Raw genomic sequence first — 25,352 nt, forward strand, 5'->3', positions numbered from 1 at the left:
TCGAACTGAAACTCAAGTTGCAGCTTTGACATGTAGATGGCAGCATCGTAATATTGGTAGAAAGAGATAGAAGGGCTGTTTGAGATTGCTTGCACATCACGATCTAAGCGTGCAGCTTCTATGATAGCAAATAGCAACAATCGGGGCTGAGGAATTGCACTTTTTTAACGCATGGGCCGGTGGACTCAAGTACATCGAGGCTCTAGTGGTAGTGAGATATAGTTACCATTTTCGAGGAAAAAAGAGTGAATTGAAAATAAGTTACTTTTTGCCGAGGAAGAAGACTATTTAGAAAAATCACTTTGCCAGGGTACTTAAGATGCAGTTAAAACGTCCGACCCTGGATCAGTGGCGTAGCGAGATTTTCGTCAGTGGGGGGGGGAGTGAAATTGGGAAAGATGCCTTCTTTTTCTGTTGCTCATTCAGGCGCAAATTTAGAAAGTACTTCAAATTTCAATTAAAAAAAAATAAACTCAGTTTACTTTTCCATTTGTTTTTGTATTTATTTTTCACGTTTTCATTTTTCTTCTAATTATATATATACAGTAGAACTTCGGTTAGCGAGCAATTCGCTTAATGAGCAAAAATTTTGAAAAAAAAAATTGATTCGATACACGAGCGAAGATTGGAATTACGAGAAAAAAATTTTACGCTTTGTTTATTTATTGTCACGGTTTCACAACTAAGCTGATGACTTTTCGCTTTCGTGCACACACGTACTATGGAATTGAAGATAACATTCTCCTCTACAGTGTCCGGCCAGCGTGCCTCACTGGAAAAATTGAGTGTGACTATTATACGAAACTAGATGTCGCATTGTAATCGCGCGTATGGACGCTTGTTTTTTACATAAATTCTGCTTGGCCAGGAGTTGACCATAGACGAACCGATGGACATCCATTGCACGCAACAGCAAGAGCTTATATTGAAGTTAAATGACTGATTGCGATCAAAAAGGGCATATACCACACAGAATCAAAGTCTGTGCGTCATGCCATAGCGCCTATAGATGGGGAATAGGACTCTACTACTACACTGCTCAAAACAATTAGGGGAGCAAGCAAAAAAGTGAAGAAAACCGTGCGAGACAGCCACGTATTGGCATACAATGGATAGTACACGCGTATCAATGCGCAATACAGAAAAAAGACGTAAAAAAATTTGGAATTAAGCTTTAATTCTTTGAAAATATGGAAAAAACATGAAAAGATGATTTAGGGCAACAATTTGGTTACATGTAAACGATAAAAAAAAGTACTGTTTAGACATGATGCATGAGTTTTAATAGGGCGTGTGGTCTCCTCGAACAGCTAAGACTGCTGACAACCTGTTTGCCATGGATGTGATGAGGTTATCGATCAGACTTTGGGGAATACTGTTCCACTCCTCAAGAAGCAAGTCTCGGACAGTAACAGGCGGCCTTGGTCGCGCAGCAATGCGTCGTCCAAACATGCTCGATTGGATTCAGGTCAGGAGAGCACGCTGGCCATTCCATACACTGTATTGTTTCAGCTTCAAGCATGTTCTCCACCAGACGAGCTCTATGCGGTCGGGCATTATCATCCTGGAAAACAAAGGAATCTCCAATGGCTCCAGCGTAAGGGATGACATGAGGTCGCAGTATCTCGTCTGCATACCTTCGGGCCGTCAAAGTGCCATCCCGAATGATATGCAGGTCCGTACGTCCGCCTATGCTAATTCCACCCCATACCATCCAACCAGCTCGTCTGTATTGTGACCTTTCACGAACGAATGCGGGGTTATTTCGAGTGCCCCTGTCCCTCCATACCAGAACACGTCGGGTGTCACACTACAGACTGAATCGGGACTCGTCTGTAAACAGCACTTGGCTCCAATCATGTTGCTCTCAATCTCGATGTTCAGCAGCCCATCTTCTTCGGGCCGCACGGTGGCGTGGGGTCAACGGAATGCAGACCATTGGCCTACGTGCATAGAGCCCTCCCTCATGAAGCCGATTACGTACTGTTTGGCTGGACGCCCTTCGTCCTGTTGCCAAGAGCAACCGTCTTTGCAGCTGCGTAGCATTCTCTGTTCTGTTTCGACGGGCTGTTAACCGTACATACCGGTCATCAGTTGCTGTAGTGGCGTGTGGCCGACTTTGCCCTGGTCTACGTCTAACATTTCCTGTTTCTCGGAATCGATTCCACAGCCTTGCAGCAACACTTGCAACACTTCTGGCGACTCCAACAGCGTCCGCGACACTACGTTGTGTTTGCCCGGATTCCAGTCTGCCTATAGCACGCCATGCCATGGATTCCGGTAAATCACGTTGTTGAGACATCCTCAAGTCACCTTGTCTCAAAAAAAAATACTGCGCAATCGAATTTCACAGTTACGGCAGTAAAACAGACGTTTCTGCAACATCCCGATTTCTGCCCTTATCTCCTTTTTCTGGTTTTTGACGTCATGAACTTTGATTTGCATATGAAGTTTTCTTCTTCCGTTTCCTGCTAGGCTTTAAATTATGGATGATTCATTTTATGTTACTTATCGGTATACATCTTTGCGTAATTTTGTTAAAACCATGTGCTTCCCCTAATTGTTTTGAGCAGTGTAATATACTATTCTAAGAAAGTCTATGAATGTGTGTGCTTTGTCAGTACCATCTACAGCTGGATGGCAATCTTCCAGGTATAGATAACGCTGTCTTCATGGGGGAGAACGACGCAAGTGATCCGACACTTGCGATCAAGGGGAGCCATCACTATAAATTTTTGCTAACTTTTCAGACACTGCTCTGCCTCTTTTGATTTTGTGTCAGTCCGAGGTTGTGAGCGGTTCTATCTATCTATCTATCTATAGATAACGCTGGTTATGTGTTCATTTGACTCTGCCCAGTGTTTTGTTTGTTGGTTTTCAGCAAATTTACATTTCATTTCTGTTTTATATTTGACCAGGCGGTAAACCTTATTGGTGCTACGAATGTGATTCCTACAGTGATTCACGCTGCCGGGACCCTTTCAACTGGACGGCTCCACCTAGCGAGTTGCCAGCATCCAAGCAGTGCGATGGCTGCTGCGTCAAGATCGTCATGTTTGCGCACCAAAGTAAGAGTAAATCAATCTCGTAATTTTTGTTTGGTAACATAAAAAAAGCATCGCTATACCGATTTAACTGTTCAAACTATTTAAAGAAGCGGCTTATGTACACAATTGCCCTCGAAGATTCCGGTCGAGACAGAACTGGGTCAAGAAAATGTTGAAGGGAGGGCGGATGATGAATCTTTTAGTTTGGCCACCCGAAGATAACGAACAAGTAATTTATATAAGTTTTCGACGAGAAATCTTTTAGGCGCTTTATTGGAAATAATAGTTCGTTTGACCTTCACCTCAGCCTGTTAAAGATTCGGATAAATTTTCCGCCGAGAGTGTGTAAAGCCTGTAATTAATCGTCTCCAATTTTTCGGCCGATGATTAATTGCCGACGTATTGGCGAATAATATCTCCGTAGCAAAAGGATTGTGTTTCGCTTCCGAAATGTGCAGAGTTCAAGATACGACCGACGATGGTTAAGCGTTATTAGGAATTATTGAAATGTGTGGGTAGCCTGTTATTCCTGTTACGATAACAAAAGTATTGCCGATGACGGGTGGGAAAATTAATTGAAGAATCTGCCATTTTTTCATTTTTTATGAGGGGGAATTCCTGTTAACGTAGTAGCTTTTGGATTAAATTACTAATTTAACAAAGCAAATATGCAGAAAATGTTGCTACGGCATTTACGTTAGACAACGGATTGGAGAAATAATTATTAAAGTCAATAATGATTTGTTGTTGCAGTAATGTTTCAGAGAAATTTTGTCCCGAGTCTCTGCTAGTGTTGAAATTTTGATAAGGGTAGGGAGATTTCAGGCTTTCGAGATTTTGATGGCATCTACAAGTATCAGTACTATCGCGATTTCGGTAGCATTGGAATAACGGTGGACTTGAGGATTCTGGAAGCGTCGAGATTTCAGTAGAGCGGAAATTTCAGGGTGTTGGGATTTTATTAGTATCGCGATTTTGTGCCGGCGGGATATCGGTAATGATATTACAATTTGTGCTTCAAACAAAACACCCCCTAGATTACTTAACTTTATATATCCTTTCAATTTCGTTTACTTTTGTTTCTCCGTTTGATTTTACAGAGCACGAGAAAATTATCAGGACATGCACCAAGAGCATAGTAATCAACCTCTTCATGGTGGACCACGTCTGCATGTATGAAGGAAGGAGGACTGGGCACATGTGCTTCTGCGAAGGGGACCACTGCAACCGCAGCACAAACCTGAGAAGTCCATCTGCTCTTCTTCTTCTTGTCATATCTCTCATCGCGGGTGCCTTCACTGACAAATATTCTTATTTTCGCGACATTACGCTTTGACGGACGACGTCGCCATCCTCACACCAACTCGACACTGAAACAAAATCAATATTCCTTTCTTTCCTTCATAATTTACCTTATAATTATTAATATCGAACCAAACCGCGAGCGGATAAACAACGGATATAAACAACAACAACAACAACACCACGTTTGCTGCCGGTACGGAACATAAGAAATTTTTGTGATATACATTTCTAAAAAAAATACATATTCCTTACTTCTACTATATGATAAATGCACTTCCATATACACATAATATATATATATATATACATATAATTTATAAAATATAGGACTTTATTGCTTTATAGGGAAATATTCTCTCCACAAAATGAATATCGTTTCCTACGTTCAGACAAAACGCATTGAAGGCTAATAAATGGGCACAATAATATCTTATTTATAAAATAATGAAGAAGAAGAAGAAAACGCCATTAAAATGATTTATTTTTTGTATATGAGCTTTTCGAACTGCCAGAGCTATCGAATATGTTATTTATAGCTGTATATGTACGCATGTTGTTGTTATGTGTGTGGTCGAACTCGATATATTTTTCTGTTATTGTACATGGGAAAAGTGATGCGTATTTCGCGCGCGCGAGTATTACGTGGTCCATTATGTGATTTATGATCGCGCGGATGCATTCGTCTCTTATTATGAATTCACGTTCCAAACTCTGGCACCAGTTTCCTCAATTACAATTGAGTTTCCTTCTTTTCAATGGATTTGTATGTAACGTTTGTGTGAGAAATGAAATAGTTTTTCGGAAATCGATCGAGATAACAATTAATATATTTACTCGGCATACGATAAAGTGTACATATTAAAGAGAGAATAGAAATTGAATTAATTGATAACTCGTTGTAATATAGCTATAATATTGAACTTTTCGATAATATAAAACGTAATTTTTCTTTCTCGTTCGTTAGGATTCGCTGCCCAGATAAAAAGAATTAGTACAAATATGAAGATAATGATTCCTGCCAGATGAGTTTAGTTGCGATGAGCCACTGCGTCTCCATCCATTTAGTTTAGCCCATTTCGTTTTTTGGACATATACAATATATATACTCGCATTCCATGTCCATAAATATCTCCATCCATTTTTTCAGTGTGTAGCGTCATTGAAAATTCATAATAAGTTGAAAAGAAAAAGGTCATTAATACATTTCAGTTAAATAAGGAACCCGAAGGCAAAAACAAATTACTCTTTTCCACACAATAGCCAATTTTCAAAGATTAATATCTCTCTTCAAAATCAAGTATCTTTACGAAATTCACCGACTCTGAAAATCAAACAAATCAAATTTAGGGATTTGCTATTAGAAATAGTAAAAGAAGATTCGACATCATATGGAGAAAATAAATCAGATCTTCAAAATCGTGCACAAATGTAATTGTAGGTCCAGCTCTGGTAGGTAAAACTATCTTAACTAAAAGGCTATACACGTCTTTAGAAACTTATTAACTTGTCTCTCCCAGTAGACATTCTAATTACGCTTAGATCGATTCTTGTTAAAACATTAAAATTAGTTTGGAACCTCCGTAAAATAGTTTACATCAAATTTATATTTGTTGAAGAAATTCCTCAAAAAAGATTTTCATTCATTAATAATAATAATAATAATAATCTGTAATTAAGTTCCTTCGGGTAGAAATTGTAAATTACTTTCACGTGGGAAAAAAGAAAATTAAGAACAAACTGAACCACATGCAGTTATTTTACCGCCATTTCGAAGCATAAAATGCCATTTCTAACTCAGATATCCGTTATTTTAAATAAAGGACCAGATACGTAAACAAGTCGTTAATTTCTATCACAAGTAATTATTATCGATATCATAGACGAGCAATAAATTCGATATCCGAGTAATCGATTCGACTGTAATATTACAGCTTAATGGGAATAAACTGACTGAAAAATTGAACAAAACAAACAAATTTCTTAATTTTTCTATTAGAAATAGTGAAAACGATGTAACGTCACGAAGGCGTTTCAAATTACTATCTTGACTAATAGATACTGCGTTGTTGACGTCTTTAGAAACTTGTACGAGTCCGCAGTAGAAATTTTAATTCATCGTTAGATCGATTCTAGTTACGGCATAAGAAAAAGCAATTGAAAACCTCACAAAAATTAATTTTACATCAAATGTAATTTTTTTTTACAGAAAGTTCACAAAATTACTTTAAGTTATTGCTATGATTTTTAAAACCATTAAGTTACGGGTAAAATATTCAAAGATATTAGATATATCAAGGAAACAGTTATTTTCCGGATATTATGCTGAGGTGAGCTCGGAAAGAAAAGTCATCACGTCTCCGCCGCGACTTTTCTTTCCGAGCTCACCTCAGCATAATATCCGAAAAATAACTGTTTCCTTGATATCCCTGGCTGAGAAAGAAGCCATCTATATTAGATGTATGTTTAAAAGAAATTCAACAAATCAAGAGGGTAGGTGCACGATCCTTTCTCCCCACGCTTTCTTATGGTTAAAGTTCCCTGCCTTTTATTACTGAAAATGTGGTTCCCTTTTGGCATGCACCTATCCCCTAAAATTACAGCTTTCAATTTTAAGCCATCGAGTTACGCATATAATAAATTCAGAGTTTGAATCTATAATTGAATTCTTTCGGGGCTTGAATTGTGTGTAAATTGTATTTTCACGCGTGTAAAAAATACAGAACAAATTAAACCCCATGTAGTTATTTTGCCAACATACATACAATGCCGTTCTAACTTAGTCCATGAAATAAAGGACCGTACATCGTGTACACAAAGAAGTCACTGATTTTCATCTAATCATTGTTATCGATATCGTAGGTGTATACGAGTAATAAAAAACGACTATAATAGTTTTAGCTTAATGAAAATAAAATATCGCAATGTGTAATATATAGCGCCGATATATACTGAAGATGCCTTGTTCGTTGCCTTCGATTGATTCGTGGCGGAATATATAAAACACGAATCAAAAAGCTCTGAAACATTCAGAAACATCTTCTTATTTAGATTAGGATCGAGCCATTATAATTATTTTGAATCTACTATTTACAACTAACGCCTCCTCTAATTACGATCATTTGAACAAAGACAAAAATAAATGCAAAAAAACATACAAGTTTACGTGGAATTGCAATGCGCAAAACTTCTCTTCCTCCATCTTGTTACATGGAAAAACATGCATGAATTAGCTTTAGGATGCTTCAATGAAAAATGTATGGCACATGCGTATATTATATATATACATGCATACATACATATATATTCTGTAGTTGTTATAAAACTACAATCAAATTTTTTCACGTTAATAAAATTTTTTATTTCGTTACGTTTGTTTTGGTGAATTTTTTTGGCTTCTTTTATTTGCAGTATATACAGGCGGCTGCGCCAAATTGTTTCCACAGCAGATAACAGCCGTTGGCTTTAGAAACATACTTTCAGTTACGAAAAGTTTCCATATGACGTGCGGTCAGCGCCGTCTTAACGCATGGGCCCACCCGGGGGCCTCAAGAGAAGAGGGGCCTCACGAAACTGAAATGAGGTTGAATTTTTTTAGAATTTACAAGGTAGGGCCTCAGAAAAACCACTTGGCCCGGGGGCCCATGATGCTCTTAAGACAGCACTGCGTGCGGTTACTCAAAAATGGGATCGTATACATTAAACCAATAGAGAAATATAAACTGTGTGTTTACAGTCCCCGTGTGGCGCAATTACTGAAATGTAGATCCCGCTGTGAAAATGCATTTGCAAACAGCTTCGTAATTTTGAATGCAATGTTTCATCGAGATATAATTAAAGTTCCCACATACTCTGAGTAGTTTTTACTGCTTAACCGAATATAGCCAAATTTCTAGGATATCTTATGAGGCCATGGCAGCGATCGATACCCGACAAAAAAAATGTTCAATTTTCGACCACCAGGTGAAAAAGTGATGCTTTTTATGGAATTTTCTTTTTCCTGAATGACCGACCCATGTCATCCTTTGCGCAGAAAGCCATTTAGTGGTGGTCCCATGGCTCTGCGACCACTGGTTCGCGAGTTATATAAGATTTGTATCTGAGGGTGGACGGAAGAGTGTTCGACCACCCCCTGGACTGGCGGGCCGTGCGGTGATTGGTGGAAAAGTTAAAACGACATAACTTTTTTCGAACGGTTGCACGTAGAAACACGGGATAAAGGCCTGGGTCTTGAAATCGACCATGGCCGAGTGAATGGGAGGGTCGCCGAAGCTCTCTGAGGAAGGCCTGACCTTTCTCCATGTAATTCACCAGTTTTCGATACGATTCGTATGCAACGACAACGGTGGGGAATGTGTCCCCTCCCCCGAGGCCCGTAATGTGCGACACCTGCCAGATTGTCTCGAATCACGAGAATTAAGACTTTCTAAAAGTGCAAACGTGAAATCCCTGCCCACAGATTGGTTTTGATGTTATTTGTAGTTACGTTTCATTTCTTTATCATTGTCCATTTGTCGTGCGTTTATCCGGGGCCTCCCCCTCACAGAAAAAGAAATCGATCAGGCCAAGGTGTTCCTGATGGTGCGAGCCCGGTTCGCTAAGGGATAGATAGGCAAAGCTGGTTATATATTCTATAGAACCTTATATATTCTATAGAACTGGTTATATATTATAGAAACCTTGGGTTAAAGAGTTTCCAGCTTTGGGGACAGGTGACAATCAGGTTTTCTATAGACCGGGGTAAAAAGTCTGATGTTGTGGGTGCTGCCATCTAGTGACTGATGACAGTTGTTGAGATCTTTAAAAACAGATGGCAGCATAAACTCATACCAGTGATGGTAACTCGTACGAAATTCCCCATATTGGTGGGAAAAATTGGCCCACGAGGGAAATTTTGAGAGTTCAGCTAATAAAAGAATTTTTTTTGAAAAATATATAAATGCAAAACAATGCTTTTCTCTAGTGTAAAATACTTGATTACATACTTACACCGATAGATGGCAGCACAATTTTCGGAATGTGTGGAAAAAATTTAGTCCAAAGGGAAATTTTGCTTGACGAGGTTACCACAGTGATTGTAACTCGTGGGAAATTTCCCATATTCGAGGGAAAAATTGGCCAAAATTTGCCCAAGTGGGAAATTTCTTAGCATTTGTGGGAAATTTTCAGAGTTTATCAAACAAAAGAATTTTTTCAAAAAATAAATTAATGCAGTGCAATTCTTTTCAATTGCAAAATACTTGATTACGTATTTTTCCCGCTAGATGGCAGCACATTTTTCTGGATGCTTGGGGGGGGGGAAATTTAGTCGAAAGGGAAATTTCGCTGGAAGAGGTTACCATCACTGATACGCATTTTGAGAGCCAATGTGGAAGCTCGGCCGCGTGTGGGGCAGGCCTAACTCAGAGCCGCAACTAGGGGAGGGGAGCGGACGTGTCTCGTGCTCCGGGCGCTGGACCCTAGGGGGCACAAATTTCATTCTGAAACCTCTCCTTTAACATTACAATGGGGCGTAAAAATGCACGCTTGGCAACCCGGGGCAAGCGTTGCGGGCCTGGGATACCTCGTCCCTGATTGTGTCGACATAAAGAGCATTTCGAATGCCCTGCAACATCATACGGGTTTTTTCCGAGGTCCCCACCTGACAATAATAAATGATCCTGTACCAACTTATATGCTTAATGTCCAAAATCTTGACGAAATCTTATCATGACCCCCCCCCCCCCTTCCCGGATAGTGCAATGTGCTAAGACGGCCATGATCATACGTTCCGTTTTCACGGGACGCAATCATTCCAAAGCCCCCATTGAAATACCGTTTCAACGAATGATGGGCTCGAGGGACGTGGGAAGTGGAGGGTGCCGCACGCAATGAGATCTGATTAAAATTTTCGCGCGTGATCACGTGAAGGTCGACATTTCCGTAAAAAGTTGTGGGGTTCATAATTTTCCTGGTAAATTGCGTGTACCTATATATCACTCATTCCCATCGAGTATAGATGGCAGCACGAAGTGGTATGATCGCATTCCCCTCCTTTTTTATTCAATTTCACTGCTATTATGTAAGTACCTAAGCTGGCGATTTTCCTGGACACAAAATTATTGTTGAGGCCAGTTTTACTGGTCAGAATTGTGGCGCCATCTGCTGTGAAAATGGGAAGGTGACATCACTAAGAGTACGCATGCAGAGGTCCTGTTTTCTCGATTTTCGAATCTGATAACCCTACGCTCTTCACAAGTAGAGAGGGGAATAGAAAAATTAATTAATAAAGTATAAGGCACAAATAAAGGCATAGTATCCACCTATTGATTGGCAAGATCCATGAACACAATGGGTTGTGTAATACGAATATAATCGTTTTTTTTTTATCAGTTTCTTTCACGTCCGAAGAAAAGCAATATTTGCACAAAAGAAAAGGAATTTTCGTTTTCTTTTTACTGTCATTGAGCTTTTCATTCGAGATAGAGAGTTTTCGAGACATAGAGACATGTGGAGATGAAAACACATCGATTTAGTGATAGACCATTTTTTAGGAATTGAAATAACATGGACATTCAAATGAATCAAAATAACGCAAGTAATCGTACGAACATGATCAAATTTTAATTGTGTACATCATTCAGCACGGAAATAAATTCGATCTGAGAAGCTAACAATAAATTTCAATAACAGAGCGAAGCTCGTGGATTCAAAAAGTTCACGAGGAAATTTCAATTAATCATCTCGATAAACAAGTTGCAAGTCATGTAGTAAAACATCTAAGCTCAAACATTATCTTCCCTCAATGAATAACACACAATAGGCTCAAAAAACAAACGTATATATATATATATTGAGTTACACACGAAACCAAAAGACTGCTGATATGGTTGCACAAGATACTTCCCAAGAGAAATCGAGACATCTGATAAATAAGGAGGTGAAATTGAATAATAAATTTCTGACGAAAAGCCCTCGGCTGAACACTGAATAAAAAACCGATTAGGAGAATAATATGCTACCGAAATGAGTGATAGCAAAATGGGAAAATACAAACTGCTCCAAAAAACAATTACCTAATTTATTAACGAACGAAACAAAATCTTTGATGCAAACAAAAACAAAAAAGGGATTATCCGAATCATATAGAATAGAAATTAAAATTTTACCAGTGCTCAAAAATTTTGGCGAAACACACACACGCACAAAAATGTTGGAACACAACAAAATTTACTGCAGAAGACTTCAGAATCGTAAATTGCTGATCGAGGGCATGTCCGGCAACTTCATGTCTCTTATCTGTTGGGGAATGTTCATGTTTTTCACAGCTGAAACGGCTCTCGCTGGTGCTGCAGTTAGGCCGGCCTGGAAATTAAATAAAAAGTGTTCACCACACACTATTATACAGGGCAATATCGTACCACTTTAGATTTCAACCGAACCTGTAAATTGAAACAAAAAAGACTAGAAAAAGCAGTAATCTGCACACAGTGCACACCCCACCCTTTCGAAACTTATTTTATATTTTTTTAAGCTTGATATTTTTCATTTATGTTAGACAATTAAGTAACGAATGTTTACGACCAAAAAAGTACATGGTTAAAGCATAACTTAGTCATTTCGTAGAAGTTTGTTGTTTTCAGCTGCATAAAGTAAAACATTGCCCCATCGAAATTTACGATTTCTTGACAAACAACAAAGACAGGAACAGTACAAGAAAAACGTACATTAAAAAAATACTATTCTTCCTGTATAGGTCTGCATACCCATACATAAACCAAGATTACTTAACCCTTTTAAAACTAACGAATAGAAATAGTAAAATAATAATTTCAGAATGACTTTTCTAATATGCATTTCAATGTGTTTCTTGTTAACCTTCAATTTCTGATAATTTGCATCTCAGTTTTTCCTTGAATTATTTGAACTGCGACTAATTTCATTTAATGTAACACCCACTTCTATAGTACATTAATTTACAAACCTCAGGCACAGTGAGACACATTTTTTAGGTTTACAAATTTTTTGTACAAGTACTATTAGCACATTCATGCTTTGAGAAAATTGATCAATAAATATAAGAGTAATTTGAGGGTATTCGCGACTTTCTTCAGATAGATTGGTTCATAAATTTGAGGAGGAAAAACTGTGGAAGAGAGGTCCATTGGGTCCCACCTTTCCCTACAAGTTTTCCTTTCATAGCACGAAACCATAATATTTTTAAGTTTAGTCACCAAATTGATACACATCGAGCTTCATTTGAACACACTCTGCAAAACATCAACCCCTGGGGATTGAATGAAACTAACTGGAAAAAAAAGTGGAATGACTCGATAACAAGCAAACTTGACTTGCCAATCATGCTGGCAAGGACTTTAAAAACCAGTTTTAAAAAAGCGACAGACATCATAACTAAGGTCTGACCAGTATAAAGCTCAAAAACAATCTCACCTCAGTTTTTTCAACCTTATTCTGTTCTTCTATCCGGGTTATGATTTCATTCATGCTAGTTTCAAGCACCATACCACCCATGACCAATTCGTTAAGAATGTAATGAACCTGAATATTAAAAAAAATCGCACAGAAATTACTAATCGCTTAGAATTGAGTACTTCCTTTGCTACAAATAGAAGAGAATAGATTTTTTTTTTAATCTGAATTACTAACAAGAATGGTGATGATTAAGACGATTTATGCTGCAAACGATTACTGCCTTGGGTGAGATGTAGGAATTAAGCTGGTGATAGCAGTATTATTGTCTGAGAAATGTTATCGTGGCACAGATTAGATTAACTGATTCTTCTTAAAGGCAGTTTCGTCCTAAATGATTATAAATTCACCCATGCTGATCATGTACATACATTATCTTTGTCTTTATCAGCACTGAATTATACCATAAAAATGTGTAATATAAATGGTTACAAAGGTTTGATCATAAGAGTCGCTGCATCTATTTATATATTTTTTTGCCTAACATCAAGTATACAGATCGCATAAAAAGAAACGCAGTACCACATAAAAAGAAAAGTAGTTGCCGCCATGACTTGTGTTGCCCCAACTCTTCCATGCAATGGATACAATAGTGCATTTGTGGTCAAGTTTGCAGTGAAGGGAAAAGTATGAGGGTACTGCATCACTCACTTCTATAGAAACAAAAGTCTCTTAGCAAATGTATCAATGTGCGTCTCAGTAAGGTATGACTGATTCTCGGCAAGCTCATCAAGAAAAATTATTCTTTGCGTGTTAACTTACATAATTCATGCCAAAGAATTACATAGTAATTTAGGAAAACTAAGATGATGGAAACAAAAAAATAAACTTTGTTGATACTTTCAGAAACTAAAGTTTTTTAAATCAATTTTTTTAAATTGAACAGAGTTTTAAAATTTGGAAAAAATAATTATCAGCTCAAATCAAAAGGTTCTGCGTTACATTGTTGTGTCACAAGTAACACTAAAAATTTTGGAAAACATGATCTTGCGATGGGTTTCTCTCACACTCACATTTATGTTTATTGGCAATGCAGATGTTTCTCCTAGGGAGTTGTTTATTGTTTAGGTGAATGGAAACGTTTTCCTCTAATCAATGAGCATATGCTAACTGAATTCATCTCAGCCAAATTCTGGGGGGTGGGGGGGTAGGGGAGGGCAAAAATGAAATGAAAAAATTGTATAATGGCTTCTTAAGTTTTTTATTCAACAAATAACAAAATTGCCAAAAAGTCATTTTAACGACATGCATATCAACAACACGTAACCCTGCAATTTTGGCAAGGAAACTTCAGAGAATATAGAGCGAACATGCAGATGCAGTTGCTGCGGAGCATGGATAATGGCAACCAATATATTTTTTTCTTTAAGTATTTATTTTTAAATTCAATCAGTTTGTTTTAAACACTATGTTTTTCAGCATTTTTCACAAAATCATGAACAACACTAAAAATCTATATACATGTGGTTCTCCACAACCATAGACGTGAGGGAACTATATTCTGTGCGGCGTGAGGATGCACTTTCTACTCCTCACTGTACTGCAAACCGAACCATTAACATCATAATTTATTGACCTTTTCAAAAAATCTGTTTGCTAAAATTCATAGAAAGAAATGTTTCGCAAATATTCCACTCACTTTGTCTACATGGAAAATCAGATCCAATTCACAAACATTCTCAAAACACTTATCTAACGTTTCTACAAAAACCTGGTGCAGAAGAAAAGAAAAAAATAAAATATGCTTCGTTAATTCACACAAAATGAAAAATCACGAACAGAAAACCGACACAGTATGCTGATAAAGTATAATGAGATGTGCATATAATACCTGTATTAAATCTAAAATCCCCAGTTCGCTTTCAGATGAATCGACACAAAACACAAAATACAAGGTAGCATAGTGACGATAGATCAGTTTGTAATCTGAACCTCCGATCAAGCTGGAAGAAGTAAGATGTGAATATAAACAAACAATATTAACAATATTGATTCATTATATGAGTAATATTAACAAGACACTGAAATACAAAAAAATTATTTGTTTTGTTGCAACTCTGAAAAAATTAGTCAAGACTAATACAGAAAATCTTGAACCAAAAGCAATTCCTAAAATGTGTTTCCTCTCAAAAATCTGTACGATAACTAAGCAATGCGAGTTTGGACGAATGCTTTGCAAGTTCAGTGAATGGAACTATTAATACTTTTCTCGTTATTAGTAGGATTGACATATTGGCCCACCTGAGGGGAAGGGGGGGGGGGGTTCTAATGCACAGAAGATCTCTGTGATGAAAATATAGTAGTATGATTTTGGAGAGAAAGGCTGGTTGTCAACTGGAAGCACAACACACTGCAAGCAATGCAGGCGATAACAGCTGAGATTGACTAGGGGCATCTGACGTTGTCCACTGAAAGCAACTCTAATGCACTACTCAGTTTATTCTTCAGAGTGTGTGTGACACTGATGATCTTAAGGAAATATTGGAAAAACTATTAATTTTTGAGAAATGGATGTACAGGACTTGCATTTATTAAGTCTATATGTTTAATCGATAACTAGTTACCATCACTACCCATGAACGGCAAATTATAAATTTCAGTTTCCATGTTCACATGGGAAAAAGGGGGGGGGGGAGATAGATCAAAGGAGGAAAAAAATGGCGGCGGAAAAAAGTAAACAACGGTGCTGTACCTGTACAGAAAAAACAAGATGTATAAAATCCCAATTTTGGGGATGGAAAATTCGTTGTTCGTCTGATGCTGCTAATCTATCAAGATTGTTTGCACACAGCAAGTGCTATTCTATTACTTTCTGTGCAATGGGATCAGGCTTGCAAATACAGACGTGACTTATTTATCGCTTAAAATATTAGTGGTAGCTCGGATTCGTCAATTTCTGAGTTAAATAACCTGTCATGTGTGTGCATGTGAAGACTGAGCAAGCATGGTCCCATGTTTGAAAAAAATTAGCAGGTACAATACAATTTGCATACATAGACCACACCCACCAGGGGTAAATGTCAGAACTGATTTCCCCCCCCCCTCTTTCCTATTCTTCCACAAAGTTCAACCTGCTAAAAAAACAAACTTTTTTTATCCTAAAGTCAGCTAGAAGCAATGAAGAGGCGAAGATAACTAGAACATACGGTAGAAGTCTATTATAATGAGTACAGTTTATAGTGAGCATTCTCACTATAATGAGTGATTGCCAAACAGGTAATGGTAATAAAATAGGTCAAAAATACCAAAAAATGCTCGTTAAAAGTGAGGTGAAAATCAAGAAGCATTCACTATAACGTCGAAATAATTCTCAAAAATGCTAGTTTTTCCTTTCCCCTCTTAAAGAATCAAACATGATGACTCATTACTATCAGGACACATGCTCCTAGTTAAAATTACTCTGAAATATTTCTGACAAAGAAAATGGACACATAAGTAAAATTTTTAAACTCCCTCTCTCCCCCCATTTTCGGCTTCCCCACAATACACTTAAGTTACAGGCTGATCTCGTTCAACTTTTGTCTCTCCCGGTGACTACGGAACCACAGGACCAGAACAAATCATGCTACAAAAACTTTCCAAGCATCAGAAAAATGGTTATGAGTTTATAGACAAGCCATAGAAGTGAGTAGCCCCAAAGCAGAATGCTTTGAATTGGTCTGCAACAAGTCCTCAGCTGACTGGAAATGTTGTGTGGTAAAAATTTCCATAATAGTGCTTTCTACCCATTTCTTAAAATTTTTCCAGATTGTTCTGCAACGTATGTCACAGATTTTGACATATTTTGCTTTGGGGGGAGCAGTGATATGATAATTGAGAAATGTAACTGTTCAGTTGGTTGATTACATTTCTTAAATAATGAAACTCCATGCAAAAATGTCTTACAAGGAAAGGGTCCAAAGGTGTCATCTTCAGAAAGTTTCGAAAAAATTACCCCTAATTCTCTTTTAAATATGCATAAAAATATAAAAATATCTGGCAGAATTATTATGGGGCACTTAAAAAATTGCAAATATTAATATTTTAAATGCCAATGGGGGCCAAAAATGAAATTAAAAATCCAGCAACCCTAAAGTCTTAGAGCGACGTCATTCAAACAACACGATTATACGCAGCACAGACCGAGAAAAAGAGAGAAAAAAAGAGAAACAACTAGTCTCTGGGGAGAAAAAGCTGAAAAAAAAGGGGGAAAGAAATATTTTACAGATATCACCAAGACACGAGAGACATGATGAATATGAGAACTGTTGCGATTATTAATAATTTCTTGTAGCTTTAATAATTGTGTAACGCCGCTAATCTTTGGTTTTTATGTGTTTCTGAGTGAGATGAATATAAATTTTTGTTCTATACATATAAATTCTGTTCACCCATTAATATCAGAAGGAAACAAAGATGTTTTAATGTAGATAAAGGAATAATATTTATTCAAATTATGACAATTGAACAGGCTCCAATGCCCACCATCCATAAACAATGACAGCAGATCAGGATATGAAAAATCATGATTTAAAAGGATCATAGGATTCTTTTATTTAAATCAATTTTTTTTTTATTGAAATTAACTGACTGTTTATTAATTAAAACAAATCTTGTCAATCATGCAGGGTTAATCTTAAGAATGATAATGCATATTTTCATATCACCTAACTGCTTTTTCCCCTCCTATATATATATATATATATATACTTACTAGGGGGGGGGGGCTCTGCCCCCCTGCCGCCTTTGGCGGCCGACCCCCCCCCCCCCACTTCTCTTCACAACATATCTTGTTTATTTCGTCCCACTTCATAAGCGTGCTATGGAAAGAGACGTGTGAAAGCACCAGCTTACTGAAGAAGCGAATTTTAATAAAAATAATGATAAAGCAACAAAAAACAAATGAGATTCATCACGCACCCCCAGAAACTGGGGCCCCAGATTCAATTTGCTGAATTTTAGTGGGGCCCACACTGGATATATCTCGGGCTACCGATGTGTTGCAAATTTTACAATGTTAAACAAAAATCAATGAGATACATCCAGGGGCCCCGAATTAGAACCTATCAACATTCCCATGGAGCACTGACCGACCTGGAAGCTTGTCAAACACACCCCTGTAAGGGGCCACGAAAATTTTTCATTTTTTTCAATTTTGCAACTAATAAAATCCAGGGCCCCACATCCAGTAGCGGGAACACAATACGCAGATTTTTAGTGGGGAATCCAGACTGGATTTATCTCAGTATTCCGCTGTTGCAAATTGTATAATGTTAAAAAACAAAAAGAATCAGATTCATCCAGAGCCCAAAATGAAACCTGTAAACATGGGGGCCCCCGACTTGGAAGCTTGTCGGTCATCCCCCACTGCGAGTGCCATGAAAAATTTTCATTTGTATTCGTTTTACCAATGAATAAAAGCTAGGGCCCCCAATCAGTTGCCCGTTGTATTCGCATACTTTTAGTGGGGCCCCAGACTGTCTTTATCTCGGGCATCCGCTGTTGCAAATTCTACAACAGAAAAGAATGAGCATCCAGGGCCCCCAAAATGAAACCTGTAAACATGGGGGGGCCATGATTTGGAAGCTTGTCTGTCATCCCCTGGTGTGAATGGATTTTATTCGTTTTACCAACGAATAAAATCCAGGACCACCCACGCAACTTCCCGTGACCGAATTCGCAAATTTTTTGGAGCCCCCAGACTGGATATATCTTGTGCTTCCGCTATCGCAAATTTTTCAATGTTAAAACAGCAATAAAACAATGAGATCCATCAAGGGCCCCTAGAGGGTACCCCGACCCTGTGTGTTGGTAGCACTATTGTTATATGTATATTATACATATACATACCTCTCGGCATGATTCCCCCCCCCCCCCACAAGGGCAGGGCTGACAGCACCAGAACGATTCTCATCACTTTTTGATTTTTCACACTATAAATTAACCGCAGAGGGGCCCTGAAAAGCTGGTTTGGGGGCTCGCCATCTAAATTCCAGCCTAAGGGCCTTGCTGTAGGATATGGGAGCCTCTCGTTACATGCACATAACATGGTCCCGATGGGTCAAATGGGTTCCGATATGTGCTACAGTTAAATGAATATTTGACCCAAAATCGTAACCGACTTCTGTAACACAAAAACATAACAGATTTCCATCACTCAAAAACTTCACCCACTTCCGCCACTCGGTTGCTTAGCAACAGGCCCTTTTCGAGTTTGTGATTTTATATTATAGAGTAGATATAATCTCTTAAATTTAATTCAGCATTAATGAATAAAAAATACAAGTGAACTGCAAGCAAAAAATATGAACACCAAAAATCTGTGTTTATGTAGCATAAAAGGTCGTTAAACCCAAACTAACTTCATGGATTGACATTTTTCTTGTAGAGAAAAGTGCTTTTATTTGTGAGGGGAATAAAAATTCTGTGAGTGCGCGGTGGCAGCTCGGTCTCACACATATGTGATGCGGGTGTCTCAATTCACTTGATGTACAATTAAAGAGTCGTTCAGCAACAACAAAATAAACATACTCCATTGACAAGATTGTTTCTTGCGAAATTGAAAAACGTGTTTCCAACTTCCATATAATGTTGTTTACACATTTTTATTCTTTCACAGATATAATGAGTTTCTGTAAAAAAACAAAGAAAAAGAAAACCAAAAACTACTTACGTTCCACCTTCCAAAAAATTGCAAACATTATCGTCCCTTTTGCTCACAAGTTGGAATGTTTCTCGGATTATCTGTTGTTGCATATCCTCAGGCTGCAAAATGCAAGCAAAAATCAAATTTTGCAAATGCAATGTGGTTGAAATTCCATATACGAACTCGTGCAAGAGAGGAATAATCTGTGCAGTATTGTGTGTGTGTGTGTGTGCACATCTAGAGAGCAGAATAATTGGCTCGCACAGCAGAGCTGCCCCTGAGGGGGGAGGTGCCTAAGGTTGCATCAGGCCCTGCACTTACGGTAATAACTTTTTTCATAAAAATTCTGAATTTTCCTCAATTCTGGAAATCTGCATTTTTTATCTAAAAAAAAATTATTCAGGAAAATTCTGCATTTTTATATGGAAAAAATAATTCTGGAATTATTTCTTTCACAAATTCTGAATTTCTACCGATTCCCTGAATTCAGAACTTTCATCATTTCTGGAATTCTGCTCTTTGATGAATTCTGGAATTATTTCTTTTATTCATTCTGGATTTTCACGGAAGCTAGAATTATTTATGTCAATTATTTTTTACTTTTGATTTATCAATTCTGAATTTTCATTAGTTCTAAGACACTTTCTTTCATTACGTCCTAATTTCAATTGGTTTTGGAAGTACAGTTGAATCCCATTATAACGAACTCTAAGAGACCAGAGAAATCACTTCGTTATAAAGGAATTCCAGGTTTATGCATTTTTCCCATGCAAACTTTCCTGGGGATTAGAAAAATGTTCATTAAAATGAGATTTTTCCTATTATGGTATTCGTAAAAACGGGATCTGACTGTATTTCTTTCATCAATTTAAAATTTTCTTCAGTTCGAATATTCCATTTATTTAAAGTTACATTGAATTGTGTCTGCATGCCTAAACATTCAAATAGGCCTATATAAAATCTGGGCTAAAGGGCCCCGAAATAATTTTTGCACCAGGAATTATGTCTTTAAGGGTGGCTCTGTTGTATGTAAGAACCTGTTTCTTTACAGGAATGGTAGCAAACTCAAAGGAAGGATGCAAATTGAATAATTAGCCTATGACAGAATGAGGAAAATAATTATACCGTATTGCGAGGATAGAAAAACAAATGCAAGACAAGTACTGTCTGCCCTTAAAAGCCCCTTTTATTATAAGAATAAGGTGGGTTGCTCAATGGGTGACTGAGGCCATGATTCCACCTCAGTGGACATAATTGTGACATAATTTATTTTTATGGGATTGAACCAGGGCTGGACAAATTGCAAAAAACAAATTCAAGCACCAAAAAGATTTCCTACCTGAATGAAAAGGTCCAAAATAATGCTTTTTTCTTTACTTTTACATGACATAGTAAACCTCTTTCATGTTGCCAGATATGCTACTATAAACTGTACTGCTCTCAGCCCACAATTTAGTAACTACACAAAGAAAATTTTAGACACTAGTACAAATTTTTTAGTTACCACGGAGACCTGCCTTTCCCCCCCCCCCCCACCACACACAAAGCAGGATGTGCCAAAATCTGTGATGTACGTCGCAGAACAACTACTGTAAAATAATTTCGAAGAATTTTAAGAAAAAGTGCAAAAAAAAACACTATTACATATGTACAGGGATTTTTACCACAGAACATTTCCAGTCAGCATTGCAGAACAGTTCTAAACATTCTGCTTTGGGGCTGGAGCCTGGGATTTGCCCACCTCCCCAAAGCAGAATATGCTAAAATCTGGAACAGAGGTCACAGAACAATCAGTGCTACTGCAGAACAATATGGAAGGAAAATGTAGAAAGCACTATTATGCAAATTTTTACTGCAGAACATTTCCAATCAGCTGAGGGCTCGTTGCATAATAATGCAAAACATTCTGCTTTGGGGAGCCTACCCTGGTTTAAACCCAGTACTTTTCTCTGCCGGTATGCACTACAGAATTCTTTCCTTAACTTTTTTCCCATCCCGCACCCCTTCCCCCAGTGCAATTTGATTTACCTTCGTGCCCTCTCCCTTAATGTTTTGTCTATGAAAGTTCTAAGACACTTTCTTTCATTACGTCCTAATTTCAATTGGTTTTGGAAGTACAGTTGAATCCCATTATAACGAACTCTAAGAGACCAGAGAAATCACTTCGTTATAAAGGAATTCCAGGTTTATGCATTTTTCCCATGCAAACTTTCCTGGGGATTAGAAAAATGTTCATTAAAATGAGATTTTTCCTATTATGGTATTCGTAAAAACGGGATCTGACTGTATTTCTTTCATCAATTTAAAATTTTCTTCAGTTCGAATATTCCATTTATTTAAAGTTACATTGAATTGTGTCTGCATGCCTAAACATTCAAATAGGCCTATATAAAATCTGGGCTAAAGGGCCCCGAAATAATTTTTGCACCAGGAATTATGTCTTTAAGGGTGGCTCTGTTGTATGTAAGAACCTGTTTCTTTACAGGAATGGTAGCAAACTCAAAGGAAGGATGCAAATTGAATAATTAGCCTATGACTGAATGAGGAAAATAATTATACCGTATTGCGAGGATAGAAAAACAAATGCAAGACAAGTACTGTCTGCCCTTAAAAGCCCCTTTTATTATAAGAATAAGGTGGGTTGCTCAATGGGTGACTGAGGCCATGATTCCACCTCAGTGGACATAATTGTGACATAATTTATTTTTATGGGATTGAACCAGGGCTGGACAAATTGCAAAAAACAAATTCAAGCACCAAAAAGATTTCCTACCTGAATGAAAAGGTCCAAAATAATGCTTTTTTCTTTACTTTTACATGACATAGTAAACCTCTTTCATGTTGCCAGATATGCTACTATAAACTGTACTGCTCTCAGCCCACAATTTAGTAACTACACAAAGAAAATTTTAGACACTAGTACAAATTTTTTAGTTACCACGGAGACCTGCCTTTCCCCCCCCCCCCACCACACACAAAGCAGGATGTGCCAAAATCTGTGATGTACGTCGCAGAACAACTACTGTAAAATAATTTCGAAGAATTTTAAGAAAAAGTGCAAAAAAAACACTATTACATATGTACAGGGATTTTTACCACAGAACATTTCCAGTCAGCATTGCAGAACAGTTCTAAACATTCTGCTTTGGGGCTGGAGCCTGGGATTTGCCCACCTCCCCAAAGCAGAATATGCTAAAATCTGGAACAGAGGTCACAGAACAATCAGTGCTACTGCAGAACAATATGGAAGGAAAATGTAGAAAGCACTATTATGCAAATTTTTACTGCAGAACATTTCCAATCAGCTGAGGGCTCGTTGCATAATAATGCAAAACATTCTGCTTTGGGGAGCCTACCCTGGTTTAAACCCAGTACTTTTCTCTGCCGGTATGCACTACAGAATTCTTTCCTTAACTTTTTTCCCATCCCGCACCCCTTCCCCCAGTGCAATTTGATTTACCTTCGTGCCCTCTCCCTTAATGTTTTGTCTATTTATTAAAAATTCAGGTTTTTTTGTAGTTACATTAATTATTCACTAATTAGTTGTTATAAAAATTCTAAACTTAAAAATCAACTTGTTGAAAAAATGAACACAGCTGTCAATGCAACAAAGTCAAAATTACTGTAGGCCTCACATGTCAGTTTTTAGTGACTAAATTGTAATTTTTCATAACAATATTTTGTACCTAGGTCACGTTTTTTCTTTGAGGGGGACTACCTGCATATTACCACTTACATCAAAGAAATTTTTGAATGCGTTTTCATCAGTAAACGTTGAATAATATGTTTTAATATGTTTTATATTTTGACTACAATCAACGTCAGGATAAAGTCTTGGCACAAAAAGCAACAGGCCTACAACCATACAATTATTAAATCATTGCACTTCATTTGTAGCTAGAAAAAACTGGTGGCAGAGAGCACTACATGTAACAAGCATTACACAGTAACAAACGAAATTTTATATTAGGTTCACGACACATAGGTCTACATGAACATTCTAGCATGCACGAATTCATTAGAAATTCCGCTGAGGAATCAAACGAGGTGTATGTGCAATTTATTAGAAGTAGCAGAAAAACTGATGGAAACACAATTATGCAAAATTAGGTGGTAGTGAATAGTAGAAGTGTTTGCAAAACCGTCTTCCTAGTTTCGGAAATGGTTTTTAACGGTGCACACAAAAAATGTTTTAATCAAAATTTTGACATCCCATTTGAATACGTGGACTGGCTCACATTTCAATGAAATCATCTTTCACTAAATAACCATATTTCGTAGAATTAAAGTTGAAAATAAATGGATCTAGTACCGCTAACAGAAAGAGAAACTATGAAGGCATTTGAAAAAATAGCATAATAAGGGTGTGAGTGTTTTAAACTTTTTTTCAAGTTTGGAACATTATAGTTTAGCGCGACACATTTCTTCAAGTTAAAAGCTAAACAATTCGTTAAAATATAGATGCGATAATATATATTTCTTTAATTGAAAAACTCAACTTTTTTCATCGCTTTGATTTTACTGAATAATTAGTCTGCGTATTCAAAAATTTTCCCATCTTGCACCCCCAAAAACGCTTTCACATCACCCCTGGTTAAGAAACATGTTACTAAAGGCATTTTTTTCTGTATGTTAGAAACATGGATTTGTTGCCTATAATATATTACTTAAATAGATGAGCATCATGCTACCTCTCTGATGGTTCAGTCTCATGAAGAATGAAAGGTGATACATTGCTACGAATATATAAAAGGAAGAAAATTTCATAATGATGGCGAAAGCAGATTGGTGTCATATTTAAAATCGCCAATGTGAAAAATTCTCTTCCAATATCACACGTTGACTAACTGATAGTAAGTGATATGAACTCTTGTTGCTCTATAAAAGGACTGGATAATTCAACCACAACTTCACCTTGGAAACAGGTGTTTGGGGAAAATATTCAGCGGCCCTATATCCTGCAACAATTTCTGTGCTGCGTCCTTCTAAAATTTTGTCTCCTTTGCCTAACTATTACAAAATCTTCATTGATGCGGCAAGTTTGCGTGTTCATAAATTAACATCCATGGCCCAGATGTTAAAATTTTTACGTTCAATTACAGAATGGAACTAATGGAACATTACTAAAAACCATCATTCACAATAACAGCTGTACAGTGAGAAACCTTGATATAACTATAGGCCTATACAGTAATTTTACCTCATCGTGGGCTATACAAAATCACCTCACGTGCAGCCCAGCTGTTTGCCACCCCCGCTCTAGATGACTGTCTGAACTTGAATGACTCATAATTGATTTAATTCATCATAACCAGGGCTGTACAGTTGGCTTAAAAGAACCCAGGGTAGATTAACATCCAAGGCCCTGATCGAAATACACCATGTAAATATTGATTCCAATAATTATCAACAATGAAATTATGAGACGCACATGCTAATGAAAGAAATGCTCTCTAATGAACCGCTTGTGATATAAATGAATACTAAAAATAATATTGCCTAGTACTCGACAAAATGAAATTTACATGAATTAATATGTAATGTCTTACATAATACTGGTAGAACTTGGAGAGTCTGGGTTTGCCATGATTATTGAACACGAGTATAGCTTTGATCATGATTATTTTCTTTGAATTTCCGTCACAACACGTGCAAACGGATATTTAAATGAAACATCCGAGAAGCAAATCGTCAACGCGCCTATCCTTTGACACAATGAAATAAATAAAATGGAACACAGGTGAGAGGGACCCCAAACGAAACGTAAACAAACAAGGGCAGGGGGGGAAAACACGTTAACCCATAACTTTTCAAGTTGAGTTGTTTCCTTCTTCGAATCCCAAACGATGAATTTTTGCGTTGACCATATGTCGTTGTGATAACAACGGGACATCAGGTTATTCGTCGCC

General features: G+C 37.4%; 2 protein-coding genes across 2 annotated transcripts in view; one reads left to right on the plus strand and one right to left on the minus strand.

Annotated features, from left to right (window-relative positions):
• LOC149063841 (UPAR/Ly6 domain-containing protein qvr-like) overlaps nucleotides 1-7,719 on the plus strand; it is a 201,200-nt gene extending 193,481 nt beyond the window's left edge. The window contains exons 3-4 of the mRNA XM_089255163.1: nucleotides 2,919-3,068; nucleotides 4,148-7,719. Of these exons, the coding sequence (XP_089111289.1) occupies nucleotides 2,919-3,068; nucleotides 4,148-4,383 (386 nt within the window). The 3' untranslated portion in view covers nucleotides 4,384-7,719. The remainder of the gene's footprint in view (nucleotides 1-2,918; nucleotides 3,069-4,147) is intronic.
• Nucleotides 7,720-10,930: 3,211 nt separating this feature from the next.
• Nucleotides 10,931-25,228, minus strand: or (AP-3 complex subunit sigma-2 or). Its single transcript, XM_089255033.1, has 6 exons — nucleotides 24,993-25,228; nucleotides 19,471-19,562; nucleotides 14,650-14,761; nucleotides 14,458-14,529; nucleotides 12,780-12,887; nucleotides 10,931-11,693 (listed from the first exon to the last, which is right to left on the minus strand). The coding sequence occupies exons 1-6, from the start codon at nucleotides 25,059-25,061 to the stop codon at nucleotides 11,574-11,576; spliced, it is 573 nt and encodes a 190-aa protein (XP_089111159.1). The 5' UTR covers nucleotides 25,062-25,228; the 3' UTR covers nucleotides 10,931-11,573.
• Between the last annotated feature and the right edge of the window lie 124 nt (nucleotides 25,229-25,352).

Source organism: Pholcus phalangioides, unplaced genomic scaffold (assembly GCF_987345545.1).
Source record: "Pholcus phalangioides strain wild (caught in Gottingen) unplaced genomic scaffold, Ppha-v1.0 ptg000042l_1, whole genome shotgun sequence".
NCBI classification, from domain to species: Eukaryota; Metazoa; Arthropoda; class Arachnida; order Araneae; family Pholcidae; genus Pholcus; species Pholcus phalangioides.